The 15,808-nt window shown below is 40.3% G+C and overlaps 1 protein-coding gene across 1 annotated transcript in view; it reads right to left on the bottom strand.

Annotated features, from left to right (window-relative positions):
* The window catches only part of KIAA0319L (KIAA0319 like), a 154,321-nt gene that overhangs the window by 99,294 nt on the left and 39,219 nt on the right, over positions 1-15,808 (bottom strand). Inside the window, exons 3-4 of the mRNA XM_089686330.1 lie at positions 9,452-9,615; positions 2,255-2,781 (exon numbers count right to left, since the gene is read on the bottom strand). Of these exons, the coding sequence (XP_089542456.1) occupies positions 2,255-2,781; positions 9,452-9,593 (669 nt within the window). The 5' untranslated portion in view covers positions 9,594-9,615. The remainder of the gene's footprint in view (positions 1-2,254; positions 2,782-9,451; positions 9,616-15,808) is intronic.

Raw genomic sequence — 15,808 nt, 5'->3', positions numbered from 1 at the left:
TAATATTAGAGAATTCAGATGCAGGCAGCTCCAGTTCTAAATATTACATGTGCTACATCAATAAAAACCATGATGGCGTCCTTAAGACTATGTATTCTATCAGCAGACTGAACTTCCTCAGGCACCAGATCATCAAAGAGAAATAGGTTACACTCATCATCATCCTCACAGCTGATGTGTAGAAGCAGCTGTGGTTATAGCAGGGACAGACTCTGGGGAAGAAGGTGTAGAAGTTTTCTTGCGGCCCTGCGTTCTGGGTCAGCAATTGTGGCAGTGACTTTTTTTTTACCAAACTCTGACAAAATCCACAGAAAATGTCTCCCTGGATAATGGCAGAGGAGGGAGCAAAGTCAGACGGAGCCAGGGTGGACCCTGAATATGTGGACTCAAGCGCCATGTTCAAAAGAGGAATGCTGCAAGCTACCCCAGAGATGTTAATGGATTTTGAGAGCCGGAAAGACCTGTAGGTCTGAAGCCCTTGTGCTTATGATCAACCATTCTTCTAGTATGGATATAGAGCTATGCCACCTGGGGTACTCACAAAAACCCAGCTGCCGAAGCAAGGAGAGGTTACATGATCTTCTGTGACCAAGTCACTGTAGGGTGCAGCAAGGAGGACTGACCATTGGATCCTTGTGAGGAGCCAGCGGTGCTTCAACTCAGGCCGAAGCATATGGCTTGGGTGCAGGCGCACTAACCTGGCACACACAACAAAAAAATAAAAAAAAGGTTGCAGTCGTGTTTTTCAAAGTGAAGCTTCAGCACTACACTCCCAGGCGCCTGCAACACAGTAAAGACTGTAGCAGAGCAAGCCTCACAGAGAGCTTGTGACACAGAATTGTTGCAGCACAAGTGCTGCAAGCATTAACTCCTAATGGGATCACCTCAGAAAGCAGTGTACACCCACTCGGCTCCCTAGAAAAAAAGGGAGCAGCACTTAGCACAGCGGTGGTCATATGCGCTTGATATAACTCCTCCACTCCATCAATTTTATACCAAGAGAACAAAAAAGCAGAACTCCAATAGTGTATTACCGTTTATTAAAACTTCACACAAATATGCAGAAATGCACTTACATTAAAAACATTCAAACCAGCTTTGCTCAAGGTGCCGGGACTCTCCTGCATTCCACGGACTGGAAGCTGGCACCTGTAAGTGATGCAAAGTTTCGTCAGTGAAGCTAGTTTTGTCAGCATGACGTCATCAGGACCGCTCCTCCTGGAGGAGGAAGGAGATATGGGGACCCAGTAGATATACTGAGAGGAGATATGGAAGAGCTAGTTTCGTCAGCATGACGTCATCAGGACCGCTCTTCCTGGAGGAGGAAGGAGATATGGGGACCCAGGAGATATACTGAGAGGAGATATTGAAGAGCTAAAAGAAACGGTGGAAGTTATATCAAGTGCATATGACTCCACTGTAAAAAGGGAGTCTTGGGAATTCTGGTGAGTGCGGAATAATACAGGGGGGAGCACGAGTGTCACAAGGAGGAACGCAGCACCGATTTATCATTCTAAGAGCACTTTAAGTGGACTGCACAAAAGAGCACTTTTTTCAAGGAGTTGTATACTGAGATTACATAAACTGTGGATGTCACAAATATTTAGAATTGCACAGACTTTGAACAGGAACACATACTGTGTTTCAGTAGAGAGAGGTGTTTTATATTACATTGTACACCATTTGCACTATAACAGCACTTTTTTCTAGGATTTGCATATTGGGATTGCATATACTGTGGATGTCACAAATATTTATATAGTGTACAGAACACAGGGAGGTGTTCTATAGTGCTATAGATCAGTTACATTTATTTTGAGGAGGATGCACATGTAATGCACATATATATTTTAAGTTTGAAAACGATGCACTTATAAATGGAGGGAGGTGTTTTATAGCACTTTACAGCCCTAGCACTTTACCATTTAGAACTTATCCTAAAGTATTGAGTAGCGCCACACTAAAAGTTTGTAGTAAAAAAAAAAATATATATATATGCTTTTCAGAGGAGAAAAGATGTCCATTCCCTTAGAACACTAGCAAAAACTGAAGCATGATGGGAGTGTGAGGGGTATAATGCCTGACTGACTGTTTTTGTCAGTGTCTATTCTCTTACAGGCGAAAGTATAACCCATGCAACGCAGAATTACTTCAGACCCTGTGTCCCTTAACGAACGATTAAGAAATGAAGTTTAGGATTGATTTAACCTTTAAGTATGAATATACATAAACATTTCCATTTCCACGGCCTTACCTCTGTTTCTTTGTTCCCAGCTGTGTTATTCGGTATAATTCTGTGGTCTTTTTTTGAAAGAGAATCTTGCTCTAATGCAGAATTAATTGGGACTGGCTCCTCTTTTTGGTGATTTTGATCACTGAGCTCAGCTTCCTGTCTTTTAACTCGTAAAAGAGCCCCTCTTTTCAGTCTTGGCCCATGTGATTCTTCAGGACGATATTCTTCCTGGCTTAGAATATCTGGCATACGATGAAATTGTAAAGTCCAGGAGGTGGGTTCCTTGTCTAAGAAAACTAACAGAGAGTCTCTGGAGTCCATCTTACTTGGTTGACAGTGATGTGGAGTCCTACAGTCAGCAAGGATGCAGGTTTCTTTCAACAACCAGAACACATTGCATGAGTGACTCTGGTAGCATAAATCATTGCACGAGTGCACAGAGTGAGGGCCATTTGCCACCATAAGGAAATCACTATTTTGCTTAGTCCGTAGGCCAAAACCAAAGTGAATCCTTCCTTGCTGAGTCACAGAATTGGTTTGTGCAGCATCTTTGAAAGAAAAGAAAAAAACATTTGTTTTGATTTAAAAAAAGAAAAAAGAGAATTTTATATATTTTTTTAACATTTTGATTTGCAGTTGTAATAAAGAAATGTCTTGAATTTACATTAATGCCTTGCACCCTTTTGACAACACTATATAAAATACATATTCTACTCAATGACAATGCATCACCTGTTGTAATAGGATGGGATGTACATACAGTCATGGTCAAAAATATTGGCACCCCTGCATTTCTGTCAGATCATGCACCACTTCGCCCGGAAAATTGTTGCAATTACAAATGTTTAGACATTCTCATGTTTCTTTCTTTTGTTTGTATTGGTACGACACAAAAAAGTGGAGAAACAAAAAGCCAAATCTGGCACATTCCCCACAAAACCCCAAAATAGGCTAGACGAAATTATTATACCTTCTCAAATTGTAATTTGTAATTAAACTCACCTGTATCAATTAACAGGTGCTAACTATATAGAAATCATACCAGTTAAAATGGTGAAAAAATTGACTCAACTTGTCATTTGTATGTCTCTGTGTGCCGCATGAAGAAGAGAGAGCAGCAAAGAATTGTCTGAGGATTTGAGAACAAAAATAGTGGAAAAGCATGGACAAACTCAAGGTTACAAGTCCGTCTCCGGAGAGCTTAATGTTCTTGTGTCCTCTGTGCGCAACATTGTCAAGACGTTTACAGCCAATGGCACTGTAGCTAATCTCCCTGGTCATGGATGAAAGTTTCAATGCTGCTGCAATGGCAATAATGCGATCCCATAAACAAATGCATATGCGCAGCTGACACAATGAGGGACTGCGGCAAAAAGGGCCCTTTAAAAGCTCAAGGCTGTAACTATAAAAACCTTAAAGCCCAATTTTGCTAAAATCAAAAAGATCAAAATCAGTACAAAGGAACTTACAGTTAGTACAATGTGTTCCTTGTGCCGATTTCCCTTTTAAGAGAAATCTTCCTCCATCCTACCCCACCATAATCTACTGGTTTGGCGGGGGATTCCTACAACTAAAGGGCTGTTAGGAGAATTCATCAAAAATTCATGAAAAAAGCTTGACTTGACCCTGCCCCAAACATCCCCCTGCCCCTTCCTGCCAGATCCAACATTCATAGAAGCCATACTACAGCTTCTATTAATGACACAGGATCTATAAATGGAGGGAGCAGAGCTATCATCTGCCCATCACCTATTCGTATATCCTGTGTTGACGAGAGCTCCTAATAGCCTTTTAGTTGTATTAACCCCTGCTGGTCTAAAGCAGCCTATATATCATACAAGGTTCTTTCGTTCCACCAAGGGAGGAAGGAAAGAAAACTGCTGGATTCTCCCATCAACACAGTGCTGATAGGGGAATCCCATTAATGGATCGAATCTCAGCCAGTCCCTACTGAACTGGTTGCAATTTAAGCCATCTATGGTTGGCTTGAAAGTTTATGGTGGGGTTAGGACAGAGGCTGATTTCTCCTAAAAGCAGAAGATTCGACACAAACTAAGTTAAAGCTATGTCCCTTGTTCTGATTGTTATGTTTTTGATTTTAATTATTAATCTTAGGCTTTAAAAGGTAGAATTCAAGCCTAACACTAACTAGCAACTAGTCTTAAAAAAGTTGACAGAATATATGACAGAATAAGGGTCATTTGGAAAAGCAGCACTAAGTACAGGCCTGTTCTACTAAACATAGCTAGTGAGATGGAGGATTAGAAATTCCTCTCTTGTATCTCCATTGTACCTTCATGTTAATAGGTCAATTAACTTTTACAAAAAGATCCTTCATTTAGCGATTACTGACTGTCACATGCAGCCATAATTGTCTCATCTGTAACTGTACAGTTCCCACATGTAGACCGATATAGCCCTTTTTTTTTTCTCTTTTTACACTGGTGTCAATTTTTCAGGATTTTCAAATGTGGTAAAATGCAAGATCATGAACAATAAATTGTTTTCAAGATGACCTTTTAACACCAATGTGTTATATTGCAGTAAATTATTAAAAAGTCCTGCATTCAAGGACATGTGCAAGTCAGGCTGAATTTTCACATATTTAGTCAATTCATTAAAATACCTGATGCAACACATATCAACTTGTGTCAATGCCCAGCAACCGAACACACTTCTGGCGTGAACCTAGCCTGAATATTAGTAAGAAGTCACCAACTCCATTTTTGGCCTATATTTTTTTGAGCTCTGGCTAACCCTGTAGGCTGCAATGTTGACATCACTGGGGCTTTACTCAGCACCATCTCTCTGTCACTATATATCAGACTTGGCAGTCTACACATCAGAGAGGTCTGCCACTCCTCCCCCCTCCCCGGGGGTGGCTCTGACCTGATTACACTTCATATGCCAAGGATGGTAATGCGAGGTGGCAGGGAATGTGTGCCTAGAATTTCGGATGTTCTATGTGGCTGGAAAATGTTAACCCTCCAAAAGCTATATCAAATGATCAAGTAGAAATAACTAGGACATGTTTTACCCTTCTTTGGCTAAAGACTACTAAATATCTAAAACTAAACTGCATTCAAAACAGGATATGAGTTTATCACTTACACTGCTTGTCAGCAGGGTTATCATACAAAGCATTGTCGCTGCTAGCCAATGCATTGTTGTATCTTGTAATAAGGTAGTCAACCGTACCTTCGAAGGACATCCCTGTGTATGATAACATTTATTATTAAAAATGACAGACTGTCCTAGGCTAAGGAAACATAACTAAAAATGGTGTATTACCTTAATAGCAGTGTTGGCTTTACTGACTGCACTCACAGCAATTATAGGTATACCTGCAAATCTGGGGACAGCCATATTTGCTCAATACTTATTTGTCTCTTCTTTCTGCTGTGCAGCACTGCATAATGATTTTAATTTACTTCTCCTTATGCCAATGCAAGTCTAAAGGGACAATAAAGGATCAGATAACTGCATATGCCACGTTTGTGGTAAACATTTGTTCTTTGATCACAGAGGGGTGGGTCCTGTGACCCTCAATAGGACTTTAAGAAAAAAGGATTTTATGGTGAGCAGTAAAGTCCTATTTTCTTTCTCCTCCACTGAAGTCCCTCACCTTTAGAAAGTCCAAACGCAATCCAACTGGATATCACCAAAGCAAACAGGAAGCATGGCACACCAAGAATCCCCCAATACCCAAAATGAATGGTTGGTTTGGAGTCCAGAGTTTACAGAAATGTTACCAAACAGAACACACTTACTAAATAGCATGCTTTTGTGGAAGCCTCACTCTGGGTATTCCTTGAAGCAATAGACTGTAACACCCTATGAATGGACAATTTACTCAGACTCCCCCCTGAAGAAAGAGCATCACTACAGAATATTAACAACAATCCACTCATCTAAAGTTTGGGGTGCAATAAAATACTTAGAAGGCATGATGTCTACCGACCTTCCTCTCATGACACAATTGGCTGGGAGCCTTTAGATGCTGGGTCAGCTCACTTTGAGAAAGTCACATAACCTACTACATTAAGAACTCTTTAGATACCTACAAGTCAAACATTTAATTGCCCGAACAGTCCAGACTCTTGTCTATAAATTAAACCTGACACCAATTGAACGTGTAAAGATGAGCCTACTCCCCAAGTGTGAGTTTCTTGCTATACAACTTAATGCTTAGTAACCCTAGCCTTGCTCCCAAAATGTATACGCTATTGAAATAAACCACAGCGTGTTATTTAGATGATACGTAGTACCCAGTCATCTCACTTACATTGGCCCTGGCAGCTCACCATAGTCCGCTGTGTGATAAGACACCTAGCTAAAAGGTGGGAAGTCTCACTTTCATCATTCATTGTGTGCGTTGCTAGTAAAACAAAGTCAAGTCAGCGCTTACTGAGCTTCAAAGAGGGCAAATTGTTGGTGCCCACTTAGCTTGTACCTATGTGTCAATTTGTTTTCTGTGTCACGAGGTACAGTATAAAGGTTATGACGGCATTTACAGTTACCGGGAAGAAAGTTGTCTGATAAGCAGAAAGGTGGACATGGTCAATTGACCGAAAGAGACAAAAGAACTGCTGAAAAAGTGACTGCAGAGCGATTTAATGTTACATCACTTCCGCTTTCTACGCTAAACATGTCGACACATTCATACCTTCAAATCATGTAGTGTTTTCATAGTTTGTCTAACCCCTGTACATTGAGAGGACACGCAGGCCTCCACCCTGCACTTTCTTTAAGTTTAGTAATTAGATAAGTTACCAGATATCATCTCACTAGCCCACAGTCGTAAATACCTCAGCTGGAGCACTCAGGGAATACAAATTGCTTTGTTGCTCCTTGGGCATCAAGTCGAACCCATTAAGAGTCTGTGGTGTGTCATAAACGGTCTTCCCCAGGGCTAATGGGTATCAAAAAGCCATTCAGGCCTGGGGTGACCTTTCCAAAACCCCTGCCTCACTAACAATTTCCAAAAAATCTATACACAATACATAAAATCAGGTAGGACCAAGACACATTTATAGTATGTATATATTTGAATGGAGAAGATAATACAGAACAAATTGAGGTCATACATGACTAAGCTATAGTATACAGAAGGTGAGGTAGCAGTCTCCTACCTACCTGGGTGACAGGTCTATCCAAGAGACCCCGTGTTTAATATCTCTGGACACAAAATTCAATGCTGGACAATAACATACCTGTTTCCAGATTGCAACCTGCACATGTTTGAAGATATTAATATTGGCATAAAGCAGTTTAAGGAATGCAACGGTACAGTTGTAAAACACATTGACATCCCATGGCCACTACTCAGCTGCTCAATTGATCAGATTATTTCTGTCAACACCCTCCTCACCAACAAGAAAAGGGAGTGGGCCTTGTAGTTGACAGTTTTTGTTTAACATCAAACCAAGAAACAATGAGAGCCAATATACCACCTTGCTTCTCGATGGGAGTCTTCTGAACTAGGCCTTAATCAGTATTGTTAGTTTTTTTTAACTCTTTTGTTTTGCAGTTGCCTTATTGATTCTTTATTCTCTTTGTAATACCTTTTTCTGTAAATAGGTTATTTGCACCATTTTTTAACTTTTTATTATTAAACAATATTTTGAAAGGTGTTAAATTGTGTCTAAAGCCCTAACACAGAGTTCAGAAAATGCCTGTCTCATAAGCAGCGAAACTACCTGGTTTAACCTCTGAATATAGCTGTCTGTGGGGACGGCATGTGTTACAGACATTTAATCTAAAATCATAATTGAGTTTACTAATCGTGTGTCAACGATTACTACTTTTCAATAAAAAGTAGATGGTGGCAGTTTAAACAGTTAATTGTTTAGTTAACTAAACCCATTGACAATCACTCTCAGTCTGTTAGCACTTAGATTGTAGTCCTGCAAGCTGGAAAATCTTTGTGCAGGGTGAGGCTGAGAGTGTCATTGTTGCGTATCAGTGGCAGCGAGGTGTGAGATTGACCAGTAATTTGTCACAAGTCGGTGAGGAGCAGTTGTCTCACCCACGTTTGTCAAAGAGCCGGATAGCTGCAATCATGGAAACGAGCTCTAGCAGTAATGTAGAGAATAATCCTAAATCAAAGAAAAGTGAAGAGCAATGTTTTAAGTGATTGTAAAGGTCCCAATTTTTATTTTTTTTATTAAAATAACAAACATTTCATACTTACCTGCTATGTGCAATGGTTTTGCACAGAGCTGCCCCGATCCTCCTTTTCTCAGGTCTCCCACTGGCGCCCCTGGCCCCCCCCCCCTTACTGAGTGACCGCAGAGCAAGCTGCTTTCTCTGAGGACACTCGTGCGTGCTGACTCCTGAGTTGCCACTGTGTGTCTATGAGACACACAGAGCACAGCTCGGCCCTGCCTCCTCTTCACTGGCTGTGATGCATAGAATACATGAAGGTAAAAAAACCTTAAGGCTTTAGAACCAAGTTTAGTTTTTTTTTTTAATTTTGCGTTGACTTTCACCATGAAATATGTCCTCATTAAAAATGTATCATACTTTTTCTTTTGGAAAAAGGAAAACTATTGTTATAATATTTAAGTCTTAATAAATATTTAAGATTAAAAACTTAGGGCCCTTTTACACTGATGTACTTTTGATGCGTTCCCTTTGACTTACAATGGAAGGTGTCTTTTTGGTGCACTTTTGAAAACTGCATCAAGTTCACCATGCAGGATTTTTCAAAGAGCAGCACACCTGCAGTGTGAATGGCAACATAAGATGTAATGGGGAATGGTTTTCATGTGCTTTTGTCACCCTAAAAAAAGCGTGGCAAACGTGCACCAGTGTGAAAGAGGCGTTAGGTTACATTCAAATCTCTGCAATTTTTATGTGTTGCAGTAAGCTATATTTTGAACAAATTTTATAAATATCACCATTCATCTCTATAGAAGTTTTGCTAAAAACCACAGCACAAGCACCAAGCAGGATTCTTGCATTAAAAACGTGGAAGTGCTACTGTACTTTTGAGACAAAATTGTGGTAGTCTGACATGGTTCTCACCAATGACATCCTGTTATCTCCTACCCTGCTCTGCAATGTATTTTAAATTGTATATTTTGTAAAATATATATTTGCAAGCACAAATAAACCTTTTTGAAAAGAAAAAAAAAAAGATAAAAATTCTAAATGCAGTGATTTCCTAATTTCAACTCTTACAGAAACCTTTTCCTGGAAATATAAGAGAATTACCTGTGCTGGGGAAAAGAACACTCAGGCATGTCAACGAGCAGAACAAGTGTAGTATAGCTGTACAGGTCACCCGCCTCCCTATGAGGCATTTCAATGTCCATAAAGAATCAAGGGACAACAGGCCTTTGAGATACTTCTCCATGTTTTTGTCGGAAGTCTTGTGTCTGAGACAGGAGAAACACAAAGAGACAAATCAGCCAAGATAATATGAAACCAGGTCATGAAAAGCTTGATTAATATTGCATTTCCATGTTACTGCCAACAGCTCCCTTTTCTGGCTTTTCAACATGACATATATAAATCCAAAAGTGGACATAGCAAGCCATATAACTGGCTAAACTGCAAAATAAAAACTAAGTTCCATGGGCATCAGTGAGTTAACTATTGCCTACTGAGAAACGTCACCTCTCTTGAGTCATTCGGGAAAGGAACAGCTGGTTATTATGGAGAGATTTCCCAGGTGAACATAGATCATGTAAAACACACAACTCAAGTCTAACAGGATGTACTTTTCTTCTTCTTCTTTCCAGATAAACATATAAACTACAAAAGCTACTGTCCTCGCCTTCCATGAAACACGACAGTGCAACACTATTTAAAACTTGAATAAAGGTTTTGAAATAATTTTTTTTGACTGATGAAGAACGGTACAAATGAAAAAAAAAATGGATTAGTATTAAAGATAAACAGGTATGGTACAAGTTTTAAACATTGCTCCAAAACTTTTTCTTAATCTGGCAGTCATGCCTGTTTAAACTAATTCCTCAAACTAAAATTAAAAGCACCCTGCAGAAGAAGATAAATACTTACCTTTCAGGAGAATAGTGTGTTAAATCTTTGATCGCTTGCAAAATTATGATTGCTACTGGTATCTGACACTTATGGAAATGACAGATATGGTCATCGTCTCCCATCCTCCCTTTTCTTGCAACAGGACACAGTAGTGACCTAGTAGCCAGCAGGAAAACTGCCCCACACTGGAGGACCAGGTATCTGTCATGCCTTGAAATGTCTGATATCAGAGCTGGCCTTAAAAACAGATCTACACAATACCTGAGCAACACAAAACAAAAACACTATTTAAATAATTTTTAGTTTTAAAGCAATCTCCCCCATCCATCCATGTCTCTATGCTTTATTTTGCTGAGAAATATTTGAAAAACACTCCCTAGTATTTCTGCCCATGGCCATTTTGAGTAAGGGCACATGATTCATGTAGCATTTACTTCCTAGAATTCATCTTCCCTTAGCTCAGGCATGCAGGCAGGAGAGTGTAATTAGCTAAAAAAGCCCATCTTCCCCTCCTGGGCAGTATGATAAGTAACTGAAAAAATTGATTAAAAAATAAATAAGGTTTAAAAACAAGTAAATATGATTGATTGAGTTACTCTGTTGGTAGCAATATCGCTCTACCTACCTATCTTGCTCACGTACTTAATTTCTTTTCTCTTTTTTTTTTGCCTTACATGATTGTACCTTTTGGAATGAATATTACAGATGTGCCTTGTTTCTGCTGTACATTCTAATTGATGCTGTAATGCTGTTTTTGCAGTCTATTTCTTAAAAAATAAAAATGTTTGTAAACAAACAAAACGAAAAAAAAACAAGTAAACACAATATACCTTCCTATCTATTTACTAATACCAGCAGCATGAGTATTAGAAATAGTCATTGTTGATTGAAAGAGAGTGAAGTTCCACAATAACTTTGCATTGTGATGCAGCTGTAACACATGTAACCTGATCACCAACTGCATCTCATGGTACCTACCACTGGCCACTATATAACCACTGCATCCTGTTGTGACTTAGGGGTTGGCAAGAGACCAGGTATCTGACACACCCAAAATCCCCAGACAGCAGCAGCATCCACAGTGTCTGAGAAGATAGCGGAAACTGATCACAGATAGAAGGGAGAAAGTCATAGCCAGCAGGGGCCAGTGAATTGTCAGGAAGACCAGATTGTATACATGATGGAGAGAGACAGCAGAATATTGAGGAGATCAGACAGAGAATGCACACAAAGTAAGGTATGAAATGCTATTCCTCCATTCTTTGGACAAAAATATTTCATACAAAATAATATATAACTCCGCTCCAGAGTGTATGCTAAAACAAAATAAAAAAAGCTGCCAACCCAATGTGACTAAAAAAATCACTAACTTTGCCAAACGTCTATAGGGGGTATAATATGAAAGTGCGAACCTCGGAATATCTGAATGTGTTGCTATATTAGACTGCATTATACAATTCTATTACTCGTATAGCAGTATAATATAGCAACACAATCAGAGGTTAGCACTTTCATATAGCGCCCCCTATTGAGGTTTGGTAAAGAAATATTTCATACCCTTGCTCTATCTGCACCATCTACACACAGAAGGTGGAGAGGGCTTGGTGCAAACAGGAATTGAGCACATTAGTAAAATATCAGGTGACATTTCACTTGTGCATAGATAGTTTACTTACGACAGTGGCTGGTGATGACGTTTCTCTTTCCCTGGGTCCTATCTCTCAAGTATGACATAATAAAATCTGTGACCGGAAGGACCTTGTGAGAGAACACAAGGGCATGATTGAGACTTATAGAAGCCAGCCAACAACAAATGTCAGAAATAAGCGAGTTTTCATCGAAGGGCTCATGTACACTGCAGCTGATAAACTCACGTTTAGGAACTTTCCTGCGTTTTTTTCAGCAGCCCCTGAACTCTCCCTAATGTTTTCCTATGTGTCCATGTACACATCTTCGTTTACAGTGGTTTATAGGCTGTTGAGCTTACAGTCGTTTTTTTGAACACAGAAAACTTGCGTTCAGGAGTAGATATTATTATTATTATACAGTATTTATATAGCGCCAATAGGTATGCTCAGCGCTGTACAGTAGCAGGGGGGACAGAACATGAGACAAGACAGTAACAATACAATACACGAGGGGTTCGAGGGCCCTGCTCTTTCGAGCTTACAATCTAGGAGGGAGGGGAAGGTGGCACAGGAGGATACATATCAGTGTTTGAAACGCCAAACGCTTGTAAACGTGGCTAACCGCGTTTATAAGCTTTTGTGTTTGAAATTTTTTTTAACTCTTCCAATTCCAGATGCTGTCCAGAACCTTTTTTCATTATGAAAATTGCATGCACGAAAAAAGCGTTTTCCCGGTACTCAAATGGACCTGGTACACCATACTTTGAGGTTTCGCATGAAAGAAAATATATTAGACACTGCTGCAATAATTTCTGCACAGAAATGAGCTGGAACACATCCAAACACCACAAAAAAAAAAGACAGCTAATCTCAACAAATACTGCTGTCTCTGCTTCTGCTCTCTCTATTTCTCTCAAAATGTCTGAAATAGTTAATTTTTTACTGTTTTTCAGTGGGCATTTTGGAAGGTCTCCTGAGGTTATCTTTAAAAAATGCTTCTAAACGCAAACACTCGTAAACGCACATAAACGCAAACGCAGCTAAACAGACATTTTTTAACCTACGTTTTCCAGCAGTCAGTTTCCATCGTTCAGAAGTGTCCCGTGTACATGAAGCCTAAGAGGCAGGGATCTCCAAACTATGGCCCTCCAGCTGTTGAAGTACTACAAGTCCCATCATGTGTATGCCTCTGGGAGACTTGCCTGTGGCTGTCAGAGTCTTGCAAGGCCTCATGGGACTTGCAGTTCATCCACACCAGGAGGGCCATAGTTTGGAGACCCCTGATCTATGGGGAAAGGTGCTTCCCTAGTATAGTGCCAGTTTGGGGAAGGGGGCTTCCAAGGGAATGTGTACAGGGCCACAGTAGGACAGGGAAGCTGATCCAATGGGGGAGATTAACTAAAACTGGAGCACTCAGAATCGAGTGCAGCTCTGCATGGTAGTCAATCAGCTTCTAATTTCAGCTTGTCAATAAAACCTGGAAGCTGATTGGTTTCTCTGCAGAGCTGAACCAGATTTTGCATGCTCCAGTTTTAGTAAATCTCCCCCTTGTGTCCTGAGTAGAGATATTAGAATACAAAGTACTTAGGAGTACTGGTGAAGAGAAAGGCAGCAAACGCCATAGCACCTATTAAAAAACTAAAGAGTATGGGCTCTTTCACAGGAATGTTCTGATCGTGTCCGCCTGCCCCTTTTTCAGGAGGACCCGATCAGAACCTCGATTCTTCTCTATGGAGCGGCGGGTGTAAACAGACATGTGTCTGTTTACACCCGCCGACATCCAATCCGATCTGCCAAAAAGGGATGGATGGGGATCCAATTCCCCTTCCGTCTGTCGGATCAGATGAAAACGGACAGGCGGTTCTCATATTCATCCGACCGCAGAGCTGTCATCCGCTTGCCCAGCGGGGATCAGTGGAGAGATCCCCCGCTGAGCAAGCGGATCCACTAGACAGGTCCGTCCCATGTGAAAGAGCCCTTACTACTTGAGTTGCAGTTTAAAACAAGTGGAGTTTTGAAGAATTGTTTAAATTATTTTTCTGCTGCTTCTTTTTTCTCTCACTGTTACCATTTGTCCACCATTAATTTTGTGGTCAATCCTATTGGATTCTTTCATCAAGCGCCATATACTTTTCCAAACGAATGATTTCTCCATCTGTAAGCAACCTTTTTGCATGCATCCTTTTACTACATATACAGGATCCTCAATCATAATGTGAGAGGAGCCTCCCAGAAAAATATTTATGCCATGGTGCTGTCAAATTTTCTAATCAAAAGATGCCAAAAAAAAGCACACCTCTGGGACAATAAAATTATCCTGAGACCTGAGCAGCTGAGATAAAGGTCTCATCCAGAAATTAGATAGGTTATGGAATCCACAGATTAGCTGACATAAATCTACATCAGATCTACATGGATGTGCCCCCTGCACATTTTCACTAGGACAGTTAAAGCAGAACTAAACCCATCAATTTAGCGTTTTCCCAAAACATTTACATTCAAGGCACTTTGTGAATGATAACTGTCAGTAGCTTGTGTTCTCAACCAAATTGTCAAGCCATCAAATGGCTGTGGCATAGGTGAAGTCATGTGCAGCACCATGGCAACTGCAGATCAAACAGAAACTAAGGTGGCAGCTTTCTTGGCTGTAAAAGATAGGAGGGGTTAGTTCCACTTGAAAAGTGGTTGTAACCCCTTACATTTACCCAGTGAAGGGACAGGTGATATACAGGAGATGAAACAAATCCTCCTACATAAGTTGTACCTGTTTATCTGCAGACCTCTGTTCTCTACATATGTTCAAAGCACAGAATTTATACAGCTTGTCTGACTGTCAGAAAGCAGGAGGCAGAGAGTTAAAGTTACACTCTTCAGTTCTCAGTGAAGAGAGCGGATTGGAGGGAAGGGACACACCCCCTTCACACAACACACAGGAACAGAGCTGAGGCTTTCAATCACAAGCTGTGTTCTGGAGATCACTCTCCTGTCACCGTTTTTCTCTTGGTGTCAGAAAAACTTGTCAGAAATTGCTCATGCTAATAGCAGAGGAAGAAAGCAGCAGACAGAAATGACACTTAGTGTTCTGGATTGAGAAAAAGTACACACGATTGAGGGATATACTTTGTTCATATTCCAGGTCTGAGGTTTACAACCACTTTAAGGTATGCTTAATATAGAATACTGTATATTGTATGATCATTATTAATGTCTAGGAAAACATTTGCTAGAAATTCAAAATACAACGGTAGACTGACCGGTCTAGAGTTTTGCTGTAATGGAGACATTAATTTAAAAAAAAAGACTTAAAGTGTTACTAAACCCAGGCCTCTGCATCCTCTATATCTGGTCTCCCACAGTACACAGAACATGGAAATGCAATTATTTTAGTAAATATAAACTACTAAATACCTTTTCTCATCAGAAGTTAGAGAGGTCTTGTGACTTCTATCAGTGTCCAGTCCAGCACTAGGTAAAGCTTGTAGGAGGAGTTTTATTTCTGCTCTAGGAGGATGAACAACTTCTGTCTGGACAGTGCTGATTAACCCTGTGCTGATCACATGTACTCTCCCAAGAAAAAACTCTCTAGCAATGCACACCAAACTGAGCATGTGCAAATGACTACGGTTCAGTCTGCTGATCAGGAGATAAGAGGTGGTCACTTGAAAAAGGGGAGGAACAGAGAAGAAAGGATCAAACATCCTTTTTACACAATGCAGAAGATTAACCCCTTAGATTCCACAGTGAGTATAACAAGCATGCTTTACTGCATATACAGCCTGATTTTACTGTTGTGGGTTTAGTAACACTTTAAGGTCTGCCAATATCCCTTGAGGCTGCCATCATTTAACTAGCCCTCAGAATAACTAAATAACTTTGCCCTGGGTGAGTGTCACCCAGAATCTCAACACCACACACATTTGGTCCTTTGCAGTGGCAA

Source organism: Staurois parvus, unplaced genomic scaffold (assembly GCF_062004578.1).
Source record: "Staurois parvus isolate SC_StPar_1 unplaced genomic scaffold, SC_StPar_1.0 ptg000394l, whole genome shotgun sequence".
In the NCBI taxonomy this organism is placed as follows: Eukaryota; Metazoa; Chordata; class Amphibia; order Anura; family Ranidae; genus Staurois; species Staurois parvus.
This window is presented reverse-complemented; position numbering and strand designations above follow the sequence as displayed.